Source organism: Cygnus atratus, chromosome 7, assembly GCF_013377495.2.
Source record: "Cygnus atratus isolate AKBS03 ecotype Queensland, Australia chromosome 7, CAtr_DNAZoo_HiC_assembly, whole genome shotgun sequence".
In the NCBI taxonomy this organism is placed as follows: domain Eukaryota; kingdom Metazoa; phylum Chordata; class Aves; order Anseriformes; family Anatidae; genus Cygnus; species Cygnus atratus.
Window position 1 is genome coordinate 31824511 of NC_066368.1, and position 16958 is coordinate 31841468.

The 16958-nt window shown below is 37.8% G+C and overlaps 1 protein-coding gene across 1 annotated transcript in view; it reads right to left on the reverse strand.

The window, feature by feature from the left end:
• The window catches only part of NRG3 (neuregulin 3), a 401196-nt gene that overhangs the window by 55803 nt on the left and 328435 nt on the right, over nt 1-16958 (reverse strand). The window contains exon 4 of the mRNA XM_035539071.1: nt 11442-11468. Within this exon, the coding sequence (XP_035394964.1) occupies nt 11442-11468 (27 nt within the window). The remainder of the gene's footprint in view (nt 1-11441; nt 11469-16958) is intronic.

The following is a 16958-nucleotide window of genomic DNA, read 5'->3' on the forward strand; positions in this document are numbered from 1 at the left end:
GAATTATTCAGAAAATTTAACAATACAGACTATTGGTAAGGGAAAAAAAAAGGATAGCATCAACAGCAAAAGTAATAGCAATATCAAAATAATCAGGAAATAAGAGATGGCTGCAGACAGAGGTGTGCCAAACAATGAAAAATAAAAGGAAATCACAAAGGAAGTAAATAGGCAAAAAGCAACTCTCTTAAGAGCAGTGACACAGGAGTAATAATAGCAAGGGACAGACTCCTTTGAACAGCAGAAGACCTTGCAAGCACGGCTGTGCTATCAACAGAAGCATCAATATTTTTTAAAGCACCAAGAGCAAAAGAACGAAGTGTAAGATGAAGATATCAAAGAGACTGAGCAAGCAATAAAGGTGACAAAAGGATAACTGAAATGATTGATAGTACACACCTTGATACTATGAAGAATAAGCAGTAGACAATGAGAGAAAACAGTGATGTGAAATCATGGGATGTATTTATGAGAAGATAATTCCAAGGCAAGTGAACCATATATTGGTAATTTTTATAATTTTTTATTAGCATTGTTTATTGAGAGAAAAAACTACAAATTGAAACAGAAGCTTTCTATTTATAAAAGAATTGAGAAACTGGGTATATTTTGGTGGGTGAAGAGGCATAGAATAGGCTTCTTAAAAAGTGAACTGCTTCCCCACCACTTTCTTCACAGTAGCTAAAAAGGAACTGAATATGTCCCCATTTATGCAGCATGGTTGAGATAAAAAACTAGCACTAAAAGAATCCAGGGACACAGGTGAGACATGCAGCAACATATCTAGAGCATACTTCAATCCTAAATTCTCGAAGCAGTTTGTCACAATAAGAATTACAGCTGCAAACTTAAAGGCGATTCTGAATTTTCTTTGCACAAGAACTATTAGATCCTCACTGCACACGAATGAGCAGACTGAACTGGATGATTACTGAACTGATTCATGGCCTACAGATGCTAAATCCGATCCATAAAGGTATTCAGGCAATGAAACGATAAAAATAGCTGATACATGAATACTACCGAGTTCTAAAAGATATAGAAAAAAATCACAAAACACTCAAAAAAGCAAGCCAACAGCATACATTACTCACTCCTCTAGCAGAACAACACCTGTTGTAAAAGCTGAATAAAGCAGCACCAATAACACAGATTGCATTTTCATTGTCTTTCAGATGTCTCCTAGCCACACCAATTACCAGTGAATTAAGAAACTTTGGCCCAATATTGAGAAATAAGTTATTGCCCTTCCAGCACAGTTCTCACAACTCACTAGCATTCGGCAATCCATCAATAAGTTATAAAATATACATATTTCCATTGATGTTTTAATGAGAAAATCTAGTTCTATTGGGGCAAAATAGTGAGTGTGACATTTAGAACATGTAGCTTAAAATATGTAATCCCAAGAAAACATGAAAGCTATCTCAGCTTTAAAAAAGCACAATTTAAGATGAGTACATCTACTGTTTGTATCCAGCTCACAAACAGTAGATGTACTCATCTTAAGTCTCTCCAAGTAATTTAATATTAAATGGCTTGATTTGCTTCTACAAGATTTCTATATTCACTTACCTTTTCCCACTAATGGCCAGCCTTCTTATTTCAAGACAAGATTCACTACTAACTGGAAGAATGAGATGCTCTGGTACTACCTTACCTTGGTAAAAGACTCCACCATTGTTTGAGAAAGAATTTAAATCACACCGCAGAGATTTACAAGAAAAAGTGACACAAATAAAAAGCTTGTTTTGGTGATTCTTTTCTCTTCATCATTCATCAAATGAACTGAGTTAACTGTGGATATTTTCTTGTTTATGTCTTAATTGCACTGCCCAAAGTACAGGAGTATAAAAAATGTCATGCAACAACAGTACCTGCAATCACAATGCTGTTCTCACTGAGGCAGGTTATTAATTTAATAAATTCTAGCACTGCAGCACATACAACTATTTAGAGTTAAACTTGGCTTGCATAGAGATATGTAAGTCTTTACAGCATTGAACAACTTGGTGCTTTTCCCATGCCACATCCAATAGAGCCAAACGCAGGAGTGCTGTGAGCGTACCTCACTGGGCACTGAACAGAAGAGACCAGGCTTAGGCAGGCAGCATCGAAGGTCCGCAGTGGGCTTCACTGTGTGCTCCTTTAGACGCTTAAAAGCTTGTACTTTTTGAGACTAAAGTCATTACTCCAATGACAGAAGGAAACAACTTACACTCACAGCCATTAATAGCACCATGTGGGAAATTACTAATAGAAGTATTAATGCTCTTAATTGCAAAGAAACTTCTCTCACTATCATCTTCTCTACAAATGAGTTAGTCTTATTAATTCTGTCTAGCTCTTCTCCATCTGCTATTTTGAGTATTTTATTTTATTTTTTAAGTTTCACTGTCAAATATTGAAGACCCTAAATTATCTCTGTTAATTCTTCTGAGAACTTCAATACTGTCACCTGTTGTGCCCCTCCATTACCAGGCTATTATTTTGTATTTCCACTTTGATCTTCCTTTGTATTTGAATGTGAAATGCAAAATTACCAAAGGACCTGAAAGAATAACCATAGAGTAATATTATACTACTAAAGACAATAGAGTTTACTCGATAATATAGGCATGAAGCAGTACATAATTCACTTATCATGAAAATAAAAACGATCATATTAATTTGAGAATTATTCATAAGTATAACCACAGTGACTAACCACATGGACACGATCCAAATTATACTGAAAATTCTGAATCCATAAATCAAAATACCTCATTGTGATCATTTTTACCATCCAAAGGTCCAAAGTCTGCACTGGTAAACAAAAAACCTTGTCTGTCATCTGCGTGCAACAGTTGGCAACTCTGCGATTAATAAAACTTTTGTTAAGAATCAAGCACACAAGAACAATACATACGCAAATAGTGATACCCTGGGTAACTGGACAAACAACAATTTTCAGCATAGACATGTTAGTTTTGAAATGGAGATAAACTGATGTTGATGAGGATGGAAAATGGGAACATGAGACAATTTTCAATTGTTGTGAAAGTAACTTTATTAAAAACAATCAGCTGGAGTTGGAATAATGACTTTGTGTTTCTTCACATGCCAATATCGTACAGCTCCTGCAAAAGAAAAGAAAAGGGAGTACATGAAAAAATAATTTAGTGCTCTACAGAGTGCACTCTCAATTTTTCCACACTGCTTACCCTTCTCCTCTGCTCCCAGCAACTAGTGGCAGGACACTCTCTCTACTCCTTCTAGGCACAGAGGACATAGAAAAATTTAGTTCACTGTCAGAAACATCAATTTTTCTATACAACTGTAACATTCATTATAAGTGCACCACTGCCATGGAACATTTAGTGTGATATTTACCTTCTGCTTTCCAAATCCTTGCATCGTTTTGTGGATGAGAGTTGACATCTACATGACACCTCAAAGCAGAAAAAGGACAAAGTAACACCAATTCACCATGGCTGCATAAACATGGTACAGCACTGGCATTTGGAGCCTCTTCTCCTGTAGCAAGATAACTTCAGTACACAGTAACCAACTACTAAAAAAACCCCACACCCTAGTAGCCTAACAGCAGACTCCAAGTTCTCATGTCTCTTCATGTACATGTTGCACTTATTACTTTGAAGCCTCCTCCCAGGTCCTTGCTCAACTGGAAACACAAAACCTCACTGGCTTTGTATCACAGCTTCTGGCAGCTGTGTCCACCATCACCTTGGATGTGCAGGTCTCGCCTTTGTGTGCTAGTCTCATTTTGACACCACACAATACATACAAATCACTGTCTACATATTTTTTCACCTGGTTAAACTATCACAGCCCAAGCAAGGCCAAGAGTAAAATCTCAACATTGCAAGTCATCTGATTACGTTAACATACCCTTGTGATGCCTGTTTTAACAGCTCCTCGAGCTAAATGAAGCATTTACCTAAATACCATGTTCAAACACAGCTTATAATGTTGACTGGGTATAAGGTCATTTAAAAACACAGCTGTCTGTTCAGTTGGTGCCATCCAATTATCTGTATTTCATGATGAAAAGAGTTAACCTTTCAGACACAGTAGCCATGCAGCGACCTCAGGTACATTCCTGATCCCAAACCAGAATGTATGCATAATTTGTATATATAACCACATGATACAGCAAAAACCTCTTCATGCAGATTAGATGCTGTGTCCCCAGTTGAAATCCAGCCTCGAAGCACATGTCCCTTCTTTCCAAGGTGACAACACATTGCAGTTGTTCTTAAACCAGCCCCATGCAGAAGAGGTTTGTAGCTGGCACTAGGAATTCCATGGCAGCTTACCTGAGAGCTTGTATAAAATATCCATTTTGTAGGGCTTTGCAAATTCTGTTTTCTAGTCCACAGATAACACTGAACTTACTAATTTCTCTCTGATCAGCACATAATGATACACCATACACACTCGCATGAGAAGTGACAGACTAATGGCTATACGTAGCATTGCTGATGACACACACCCAATTTACAGTTATACTCTGCTTAACACAACTAACACCTCCTCCCAGCCCAGCCAAGCAGAGAAACCCTGACTGATTCTAGTTTCCTAAACTTGTCAATATACTGTGTTATCAATAAATATATATATACACAATTGCGTTTCCATGTATTTCACCACAAGTAAATAATAGATACTGTTAGGTGAAAGCAGAAGAAGTTACATACCTTGATGTTATTTTATCCATATAGTTCACAAAATGACTATTTTGATAGGGGGTCATGAAGTGTTACAGGCTACTACAGCACACATAAATTAACCATATGCTAAATCTCAGTTAATCTCGCTTTCTAAAAATAATGCAAGTTAATCCAATCCAACCCACTGCCAATACAGAAAACGTAGACAAATTGGAAAAATGACATACAGAGAAAAGTACAGAAGGTAGTGGTGAACCAAGGTGATAGCAGAGCTTTCTCCAGCCTCTGAGGAACCTCTGCTTTATCCATTACTCTTGTAGCACAAGGACATCAGCTGTTTCTATAAAACTCTCTCTTCTGGTGCATGTGTCTCTTTTCTCTAGAGCTGAATAAATGACTGCTCTTATCCGCTAAAAGAATCCCGTGCAAAGTTCTGCAGATCCAAAGTGATTTAGTGCCTCAGAATACTAATGTTTTTTTGCAGCATTCTTAAAAGTGAGGTATTTCACAGGTAAAGGTATTTCACAAAGCAAAAGAAAGACAAAGGTCCCAGGGACAAAGTCCTTGCTAAATTTGGAAAAAGGTAATGAAAAATTTGGGCAGTATTAAAAACAAAGGGATTAACGGAGCAATGACAACAACTGACATTATCTGGACATCCTCTCTTAGTTCTTCACGAATTTATTAAAGGTGTATGGGGATATGATGAAATATTTTAAGTGCTTATGATTAAGAACAATATCATTACTAAATAGACGTGTTGATTGTGACCAGAATATCTAATAATAGATTTTATGTAAACAGAAGCATGAAACAGCCAGTGCCACATATTACCATAAAAAGATCTACCTACTTAATACTTAAAAAAGAAAAAAAAAGGAATACAGGGAAAGCTGAACTTTATTTGTTTAAACACGTCCTTTAGAGCAAATATATTCTTTGCTCATGCAAACAAGCATTCATCCTCTTTTCCACTGAAGATGGAAGTGTAAGAGGATTTTTTAACAGATGAGAGTTGCTAAATGACAACTATGGCTAGAACCATCCACTGGCATTTATTTTCATTGTCTGTTTGCTGCTACAAGACATTGGGTTTCAAAGGACGGTTCACCAGCTGCACATTTTGTGAACTGTGCAGAAACCAATGAACTTTACCTTTATGTTTCTTCTCAAACAGAATAAATACTAATTTTTTACAGTCTTGCTCATACTGACTATCAGCAAAAGCAACTTTTGTCGTTGGGAAAAATCAAAATGCATCTGTCAGTGTACATGACAAAAGCTCACGGAGTTGATTTATTATGTGTTCCCAGAGTCTTAGGTTTACAACCATCTTATCACAATGAGGAAACAGTGAGAATTAGCACAGTGAAAACAAAGAAGGCACCTTCTTCTCCAATATTAACAACTGCTCAGAATACAAAAAGCAAACACCTTTCACTCCATCATCATAAGGTGATATACTAAGAATAATTTTCATAGCATTCCATTCCTGAGTTCTTTATAGCTCTGCTCAAATAAATGTTATATAATGATTCCCCACCTGTAAGGGTACCACACCATTGTTACTCCATTGACTTTGGTGAAGTTTCTTCTGATTTTTCCAAAAAAGAAAATCAGTTTTAAGGAGGAATATTTATTTCCTGAGTAAGGCCTAAATACCAGAGTTAAACTTGACAACTAATTTTAGCAACTGCTATATTAATTTTGCAATCCATGCATAGGAGATTCAGGTTAACACTTCATAATTATTTATACCACTGACATTAGTTTAACTGTTAAGCAGCCTAAGGGAAAGGACTATTTGATATGGCAACGTATTTCCATTAAAACTGTAGTTGCCTGCCTGTTGCACTTGCCTGTGACATTTTATTTTCATCTGTATCCATCACACATTACTGTTACAGAACAAAAGATAAAGATTCTGGATCATCAGATTAGGTGTTGCGGATGAATTGCTGTAACAGTCGTGTTTGTTCATGTATCATTTAGCAGGTTATTCCAAAACTCACTCACCTTCACACTTCATCCCTTAGAATGTCCTAACTCTGCTCATTCTTGCTGTAAGAAATGAGTAAAACCGACAACTCCTTGTCTTGGGTACCGACTGACTCTTTACCAAGAATGCTTGTTTGTAAAGATCACCCTCAGGCTTCTGCATCTCTTTTGTGCATTAGTTAAAGCAAAGATTTTACTCTGCAGCTGGGACATGCACACATGAGGTCAGTCTCCACAACCCAGCTACCAACCGCTACCCATCTCACCAAAGTAACCGGATCAGCTGTATTGGCTATCAGAGATTTTTGGCTTCATCACCAACATTTCCAACTAACCAAACGAACATTCAGTTCTGAAAGTCAAGAAGACTGATTGCAATCTGTACATACTCTACCCCACGCTATCTAGAGCTAACAATACATCACTTAGTTCTCTCATTCAATACTTCTTTCAAACTCCCTCATTTATTACAAACCCTCTGCCTAAAACGAGCACTAGCAACAGCCAGCCTGCTTTCAATTGACACAAAACTGTTAATACACATAGATTTCCAGCCTGTTTATAGGAACATCATGATAATATTTACTTACCTAAGTGCTAGAAATTTAAATGACATTGCAAGCATCATCGCTGGTGAGACATTTTGGGAAACCCACAGAAACGTGCACCAATCCAGACCAGGTGCCCTGCATGCTGAGGCAAGGCCGGTCCCCAGTGCACTGTAGCATGCTCCTAGGAGGAACCAGGGAGCAGCAGCGAGGAGGAGGTGAACTTTGCACCCTCTCGCAAGGAAGAAAACTGTGTGTTATGCACTACCAAAAGAGATTCAGTCCCCAGGGAACTGAGAAATCTAAATGTAGAAAGCTTGACAAAAAAGACAGTAAATGAGAAACTAAGGCACAGAGAGCTTGAAATATATTGCCCAAAGCCTTTCCAGAAGATTGCATCTGAGGTGGGAGCTGAATCTAGTTCTCACAAGTGAGTACCAAACAAGACCTATTTATTTATTTATTTATTTATTTAATTTATTTATTTATTATTTCCTTTGAGGTACTAGGCAATGTAGAGCATTTCCATATCAGAAATTTCATGAAGCTCAGCCACCCTGATTACAATACTTAAATGTATGTTTTTGAGAGGACAGTGTCCCTTGAACACATACTTTCATTTTTTCAACAGAAGCTGCATGAGCGTATGTCAGAAGCATACATCAGAAGCATACATTTGTTGTTATATTTGCAACATTTCAAAACTGATATTCCACATTAATACGAGTGCATTTATCTCTGCTATTCATATGAAGAAACAGACACTCCAAACCAAGGCCAGCAATGATATTAAAGTACCAGGTATTCACGTTTGGGCACATACAACAGCATACAGAACATAAACCAAATAATATCCAAAAGGGGGCATAGGGTCGAGGACATGGTCGAGGATAACAAAACAGACAGTGTGGCAGATAAACTGAATGTATAACTCATGTTCAAAAAATGCTGTACGTGAGAGAGAACTAAGGATCAGTCAAAGGTTCTGGCTGGAGGTGGGTTTTGGCAGGTAATGGGACAGCAAAGTACATAGCCTGCCAGTGAGAACCTCTGCAACTGGCAGCTGCTGGAGCTTGTGGTGGAAGTACTAGTCATTTCAAAAGGACACATGAATTCATGGATGGCAGATCCCTATAAGGAGAGTAAAAGAACTAGGCAGGTGGCTATACTCCAACAACTCTGGATTCTTGAGTGTCTGGCAAAAAATGGCTCATCTCCTTTCCTTAGAAAATGGATGCTAAATGGATGGACCATTCATCTGCTCCACTGGGGCATCTCCAGGGATGGATGTTATCTAAATGAGCTTTTAGCTTTACTGACTGTGGAGAGCCCAGCCTTCCCCAGCAATCCAGGCTTATGTGGCTTTTCTCTTAGAACAAGTTTGTGAAAAAGTGGTGAAAATAATTTTGAAAAGCAGGGCGGGGATCCAAATTTTAACTTTTCATATAGTGTTCATAATTATTGTTTCCCTTCACCTAATTACAAAATGTTTCCAAGAGAGTGCAGCGGTATCTTCCATTCCCTCATTATCAGTCAGCCAAAACAAAGTGAAATTCAATTCTATTTTGAAAGTGAAAATACTCTGCAAATGCAATGATTACACTATTTTCCTCAAAGAACAGGGAAACTTCAAAAGCAAAATTCCCAGAAGACAATGACAGAAATGGAATCCCTAAAGCAACTGAACACATAAACACAAACAAAACACTAGAAAGCATGTCCTGGATCACATGCAATCAAGGCTAAGCTTTGCATCACCCATACATTGCTGTTTTTCATAATTGAAAAATCTTTGTCCCAGTAATTGTGATTATTTTTTACAGTACAGAAGTAAATTGATGGGAAAGGCTTTGCATTGGTGGCCATAACACGATGATCGTCACCTCATGTCTCTGTATACAGAGTGGGGATTTGTATATTTTGCTTTGTGTACAGTAATGATTCCATATTTGCTTACACTTCCTAAGTAGTTCTTTTTAAAAAAAAAAAAAAAAAAAAAAAAAAAAAAAAAGGAGACAGCCTTAAGAAGCACAAGCATTTCACTTTCATGTGCAGTTCTGGATCTTGCTTTTTTCTAGCCCACCATAAAACACCTCAGGCCTCATCTTAGACTTCTGTCATAATACTTCCAAGCTAGAGACACAAAATTTCATTAATTTCTATACAATCAGGATCTGTTCCAATATTAAATAAGACAATCAGAAAGCTACTTACATGAGAAGACTACTCTGAGCCAAGACTACAGGGATTGGCTTTATTTCAAGTCTTAAAAGAGATGTCTTAAAAACAAACAAAACAAAACAATACAAAAACAAAGAAAAGAAACTAAAATGTTCAAAATAAAGATAACATGCTTCAGCTTTGCCTCCTACAGAATGCTTTCCTGCTTCCTGTGGAAAAGCTTACTCTTTGAATCCTGTATACGTTCCTTATCCTCTTTCTTTTATGTATATGCTTATCTTTCAATTCATATGCCTCAAGATTGCTGCTTACAATTTCAGTTAAGCAGTGAAATTATAATATATGCAGAATCTTCCACGTAAAAAATTTTGCTTGTCAACAAAGTCTATGAAAACACTTGCATTAATTCCACCAGTACTTTTAAAGCTTCCTATAAAGTGAAGTGAAACACCAAACTTACAGAGCTCACAGAATCACAGCATAATGCAGGCTGAAAGGGATCACTGGAGGGCATCCTGCCCAAACAGCTGCTCAAAGCAGAGCCCACCTTGTGGTGCCGTCAGGGTGGCTCAGGGGCCTCTCCAGCTGAGCCTTAAAAATCTCCAGCAATGGAAGCTCCACAGTCTCTCTGGGGAAACTGTTCCAATGTTTGACCACTCTCATTTTGAAGACATTCTTTCATAATAAGTAATTAGAACTTTTTTTCTTGATGCTGTTTGTGCCCACCACCTCCCTCACTTCCACAGAGAGTCCAATTCTGTCTTCTCTGTAAGTAGCCATCACATAGTTTTAGATGGCACGGAGATTCCACCTTGTCCTTCTCTATGAAACTAGTGCACTTTGCATCTCCGTTGCATGTCTTGAGCTCCCTGGCCATCTTGGTCAGCATCCACTGGACTCAATTCAGACTGTAAATCTCTGTCCTTACCTAGGGGGTCGGAACCTGGAGACAGGTCTCTAGGTATGCCGCAAAAGTCCAAAAGCATTAGGAAAAAATCCCTCTGCCTGCTGGCTATCTGCTTGCTAAGTCAGCTACACAGTTAATACTCATCACCATGTTGTTATAATGACAACTTATACTTGACTTGTCAAAAGAAACCCCATATCACTTAAAGTCATTAGGCTCTCATATTTTTACTTTTAAAATCTGAAAAAAAAGGGCAAAACTCAACACACAGAAAAGATGCATTAAAGGTATTTTTTTTATGACATTCATACAAGTTCACAAGCTTTTTATTACAGTGTCTTCAGTCATATGCAATGGTTTATGCAAGCTGTTTTTTTTACACAAATGATGCACCAGTTCACTAACTCTACTAAGGACAAACTTGAGCTTCCTAGAGAGAATAACCCACCCGTGCTCTCTGCAGATCCCCAGCTAAGAGGTGAAGCAATGACCTGTTAAGTCTATCAGTCCCTTGGCCTACGAATACATTACAAGGCAGCAATGGATTCAATAGAACATCACCTTTTCTTTTCCAAAAATATAAAAAGGAATTCTTCTGATCAGTTATTCACTCCGACTTAAGCTTTTTCCTAAGCTGAAGTTAAATTATTTGTCGTTTTTCTTAAAAGAATCCCTGCAACTTGTTAAATGCTAATTAAATGGTTCACATTAAACCTAGTTACACATTAACACTGCAGTCAATACCCAATTCTGAAAACAAACAAAAACGTTCCCTATTTTAAAATTTACTTTCCTTTACATAAGTTAGGCTCTAACTTCTTTCTAAAATCTCACATAAAATGTCATGATACATCCATATAATTTCTACAATATGTTTCATTAAACAACAATAAAATACAAAAAAAACATCACCATGAAGTTTATAGCTCACTATAAACAAGAGTGGACAAGAGAAAAAATAGATCTTGATATAATTTCATATTTAATCATTAAATATAACAGGAGCTGTTCTCAAAGCCCAATCCAAAATCCACTGATGAAGTTCATGGGAGTCTTCCCATTAACTTCTACGTCCCTTGGGATGAGGCACGAAGATACACGTTAGACAGTGAAAAAAGAGAAGGGAAAACTTACCCATGAATTCGATTCCTAAATGGTCTGCTGTACGCAAGAAAGCATGTAAAAGAAAAAAGAAGAGATGGAAATGTAAGAAATAGGCTAAAAAGTAAATACAATCTTTATCATCATTTGTAGCATTCAGTATTTTATGATAGATGCTGCAGAACTCAGTACAGGGTCAGGGACACACTGTATAAGGACTGGTTTGAAAGAAAACCGGAGCTCTGTCCTCACAGGGGCAACTGTAAGCCAGAACTTTAAAGTGTTGCCACATAAAGTAAGTGTATTTGGGGTAGGACGTGAACACCTGCACTCATTATACTTACATTGACTGAACTGCCTCAAGCCAGTTACCTATAGGAATTCATCCTCTCTTCCTCCTTAAAATCCTCTCTCAGTATCATTAATTAAAGTTTTTGCTTTCAGTTCTCTTTCAGGGATCAAAACCTAGACTGAGAAATGAAAGGTTTTTACTGAGTTTCGCAGCTCATTACAGTGGCCATGCTCCCACACAATGTGATTGCACAACTGTGGTCTGTTCCATAACAGAAAGCCTGACTTCAGGAAATAGCAGGCATGTTGCATATTTAGCCATCTGATTGATATGGAGCAATAATTTCAAGGAAATCAGAACAATCAAAAACTTCTTTTTTTTTTTCAGTCATATGGACTGAATCTACCATAATGAGCTCAAACCACTTCAAGGCCCCTTTTTTACATGACTAGTGGTGGTAGTGAATCGTGGTGTGATGCTGTTACAGAAAGAAGTTTTAGTGCAAAGTAGATATCAATTTATATAAAGCCTTTACCATTTTTAACTTGATAGGAAGTATGTTTAAGTTGACATGCAATTAAAGAATAATAAACTCTCCATCCTTCAGGGACAGGGCAAAGGAAAAAATTATAGCTGACTGAAACTGGGTGTGTAAGGAGTAGCTTCAAATACAAATTGAAATTGTGGAAGACCAAACTTTCTGAAAGGGTGCAAACCACAATTTTTGTCTATGCTAGAACTGACATATTTTACTTTTGCATTACATGTATATAATGTTAATGTTAAATTACAGCCATACATATATGAATTTTAAGCATATCACTTCACACAAAATTAAAGCCATACATTGCAAATCTGATCTATATTCATGCATTCACATCCAAACATCCCTGGCACAATTGGCACTGGGATTTAATTCTTAGAAGAGCATAAGATCAGAAATATCAAAGGTGCATTTAACGTAATATATTCACAGAGGTTGTATCTTGCTTTTTTTCCTCAATTTTTCTGTACCTACAAAATCCACAAATATTATCTGCCTGCAATTCACACCTTGCAACTTTCTGTAAACTAGATGAAGATGTAGCCACCAACTGCTTGCTTTAAAAAACGATAATGGAGATCAAAACACTGTAATCAGGTCTCCAAGGAGCTAAGGATATTCACACATGAAGATCAAGCTGTATCATCTTTTTAAGGCTATGTAGAAGAGCTGATAAAATTCTCCTGACCGGGCTATGCATGTTCTCTAAATAGCAGAGCTTCCCATGCATGGCCTGCACTCTCCTTCGTTCAGTTCACCAACACAGTTAAAAACTACTTGCTCAAAAAGCACATATAAAATACACCCTTCCTTTAAAAACTGGAGGGTTCCTTAACAACATCTGGAAGGTTCAATTGAAGAGGGCGGAAATTTGTCAGGTTATTTATTTTAAATCTCTCACGTGCCTGGAAAGCAACTTCAGCAACCAACATAGTATATATCGCTGATAAAGCTGATTTACAAAGATTATGATGAAAGGATGTCTAATGGGATAAACCCTTACAGTAAAATATCTAAGCTGCCAATTTGTATCACCAAGAACTGTTCTACAAGCTCTGCAAGCAGACACCTGGAAACAGAAAACACCCCATTAATAATCCCCGTGGATTTGGTGCATTGCGACATTCAGAGCGCACAGGTGCTTGCACAGCCCTCTTCCCCTGCATGACAGAAACGGAGCCCAGGCTTGGAAGCCAACCTCTGCAGTCACCCGCAGGTTTGGGGAAGAGTCACCATGCCCAGAGTCATGACCAGGAGATCACCCAGGAAGCATGTCTGGGGATCACGGGCGTCCCACTGGCTGTGAATTGCAAAATGCCATGGGTGACAGTGAGACCCTGTTTCAAACACACCTTCCAGACCACTGGATAGTGTGCAAGTGCTGCCCAAATGCATCTGTAAATCCATATTTTTGTTTGGTTTTGTTTTTAAACTGCAAAGAGATTGTAACACAACTCATCACTTTCTTCCCCTTGTTCCCTGGTTTAAGTATGTCAAGACTTCATTTTAAAACAAGACAGATGCTCTGATCCCACATACAGCAATGGCATGGCAGCACTACTTTGGCTCAAGGACTTCAGAAGGAAAAAAAAATAAAAGAAATAACCTCTTAAGAATCTGAATGTAGACACAGCCTTCCATCCCCTTTTCTCTCACTGCAGAAATTCAGCTGTACTCACAAGTTAACAAACACCTAACTTTAAAACTTAATTCCTTAGTATAAACATGGCTCCTACAGCAATGGTGCTTCCCAATGTCCAACACACAGAGTTGAGGATGCAAAGTAACAAAATGCAAAAGAAGAAATATCAGCAGTCATTAAAGTAACTTCCCCCATTGTTTGGCTCTTAGAGTAATGTTTGTATCATTCTATGATGTTTCCTCCACTAGACAGAGAAAAAACAAAAATCCAGAAAGAAAAAAAAAAAACAACAACAAAAACAGAAAAGGAGAGAAAATGACTGCTGCCACCTCTCCCCTTATCAGAATCCTTGTCTGAGTTGGCTCCTTTGAAAGGCCACCTCCAAAAACTATACCCGCTTTCTCAGATGGCAGAATCGGGTGCTAACGCTCTGGGAATAAAGCCTTTATTCCACAGACAGGGCGCCACCTCCAGCAGAGAAGTGACAGGGCTCTGGCAGGGGTAGGAGGGCCCTGAAAGCTCCCCACTAGAAGTGCAGCGTGGTGAGCAACCAGCGCGCCCAGGGCTGCTCCTCCTCCCCTGCACCTAGCAGTGGCCGGGACAGGAGGGGTGGGGAGCAGGTTATGGGCATCATCCGGCTGCCCTTGGCTGCTCTCACTTGCCCTGTTCTGGTGAACATAAATGCTTTCACAAGGGCCATCCTCCTCAGAATTGTGCTTTTCCTCTCTTGATGATGGCAAGACCCTCCAGCAGGTATTTGTGAAAGATGTGCACACCGTGGGGCAATAGAGGCAGAAACCAAGCTGTAGTGCTGGCCAAAGGCTGAACCAAGCACAAAACCATGGAAATACTGCCCCCTGACATGCCCCTGTGTAATAAAAGGCTGTTATATTCCTACTCAGTCATAATGCGTATGTGATAAACTGCATCCATAACACTTCCTTGGGGACAGAGTGCGGAGTGTCAAGTAATTTGCCATCAGGCGATGCAGTTTCTTCAAGGACTCAGTTCAACAAAAATGTATATGAGAGCTATTAATGTGCTGAAGCGTAGGCGCTGCTCCGCAAGATAGGGTCATTAACCAAATAATGTGACTGTATTTTATTTTTGTTATTGTGATTTCTTTTCTTTCTGGTATTGTTATGTTCTGAGGAAATAATATATTACTAAGACAGGAAGACTATTCACTTTTGTATTTAATTTTATGAATATTTCTGTATTTTGTTGTTGATGTGGGAAAAATACTGTGCCTTATGGTCCTTGTATTATGTGAATTTGTTGCTAATATTGAAGCCATTTTAATTTATACTTTATGAATACATACGCACCTGGGAATACTTGATAACAAGCACAAGAGAAGATAAACTTGCACCTGCTAATGGATAAATTTACTAGTGCTTCACATGCAACATGCAGCCTTGGGTCTGGATTATGGTTTGCTGGGGCCTTTTTCTTACTTGTATTAACATGGAGTTTTTTCCCAGTTCAAGAAAGGTTTCATTATTCCGGGTGCATTCTAACACACACTATGAGTAGAAATATAAATATCACTGATTTGTAGAAGAAAAATATTCAATATTAAAATATTCACCTTATACCATTTTAGACATTTAAATCTGTTCTAAATATAGGTTGACTTTGGCATGAAGGAGACAGCTTTACAATATCTGTGCAAAGTATTTTCCCCTGTAAATGTAATTCATTGGTTCCAATAAACTCATAAGATTTGCTAAATTGTCCTCGGTAGTTTATGTCTTGAATAAAAAATGCAACACAGTAATATGCTGCAAACTACCTTGGGACAGCTCAAGTATTCGGAACAGGTTATTTGGTTGATGGGAATAAGACAAAGTTTAAGACCAACCAAACTTTGTCTGAAATAGGAAAAAAACAAAACCAAATCAACAAACAAACGAACAAACACCTTTCATTCAAAAGGGAGCTAGCTGAGGATACTACCTAAACACAGAAACTGCTACTACTTTATCCATTATGTTTTACGCTGTTTGACAGCACGCAGTTTTCAGCCTGCTTGTGTATTTAATGTAGATAAAAGCATAACTGGTCAGATACACGTATGAAAGCATATTATTTTTGGAATCCAGACTAGTGCCTCACTTTAGCATGAGCCCACAGCTTTATAGCACAAGCTCTGTCTCTGCTCAGCAGGGAGGAGACACAACCTCCTCTGGATGTTAGATTAAAAAAAGGAGTGCTCAGACTTAACAAATGGGCCAAATGTTCTCAGAAGCTTTTTTTCAGACTCAAAAAGAAAAAGCACCAGCATGTCAAATGTGAGTTATTAGAAAGCACAAGACTGGGTTTTGTTGTTTGTTTTAGAGATTTCGTTCTACAACTAATTTTCGCAGAGGTACCCTCCACAATATTTAGGGGGGGATGATTGGGACGATTCAAGGGAACCAATCAAAGAAATAAAACGAAGATAGTTCAACTACTGTTTTTTCAAAGCATCTTCACTGAAAGACATTATACAAATCTTAATCTGTATGACATGTAAAAATGGACCAAACTAAATCCTGAGACGGACTTGGAATAAACTAAATCCTGGTCCGTCCATTTATCCTCTCCAAAAAAGAGGACTACCAAATTTTTTGTTGATGTGAATTTCTCTGGCAAAAGGTGTGTTATTCAGTACATGCTAGTTGGGGTGACAGTAAATTTACAGAATATATCAGTAATTCTTCCTGCCCATGTTGACAGTGACGAAAATCATACATATACACATCCCCTAAAGGACTGGGTCATTTTTTAGTGAAATTTTAAATCACAGAAATCATAATTTAAAAACAGAAGCCATAAAGATATATAAAACTTCACAATCTGCTGTATTCTTGCTGTAAACAATGATAAAATATTCATATTCTGAATTGAATATGATAGGGTACAGATAGGGTTAATTTTATCTTAAAGCAAATTAAAATCCTCAGTCCATAAAACTCAACACTGAGACAAGATCTAGAAGTTAATCGTTCTATCCATTTCTTTTTAGTTTAAAAAAATGCAGGAAAAAAAAAAACAAACTAGACTTGCTTTGAATATTTGTATGGCTCT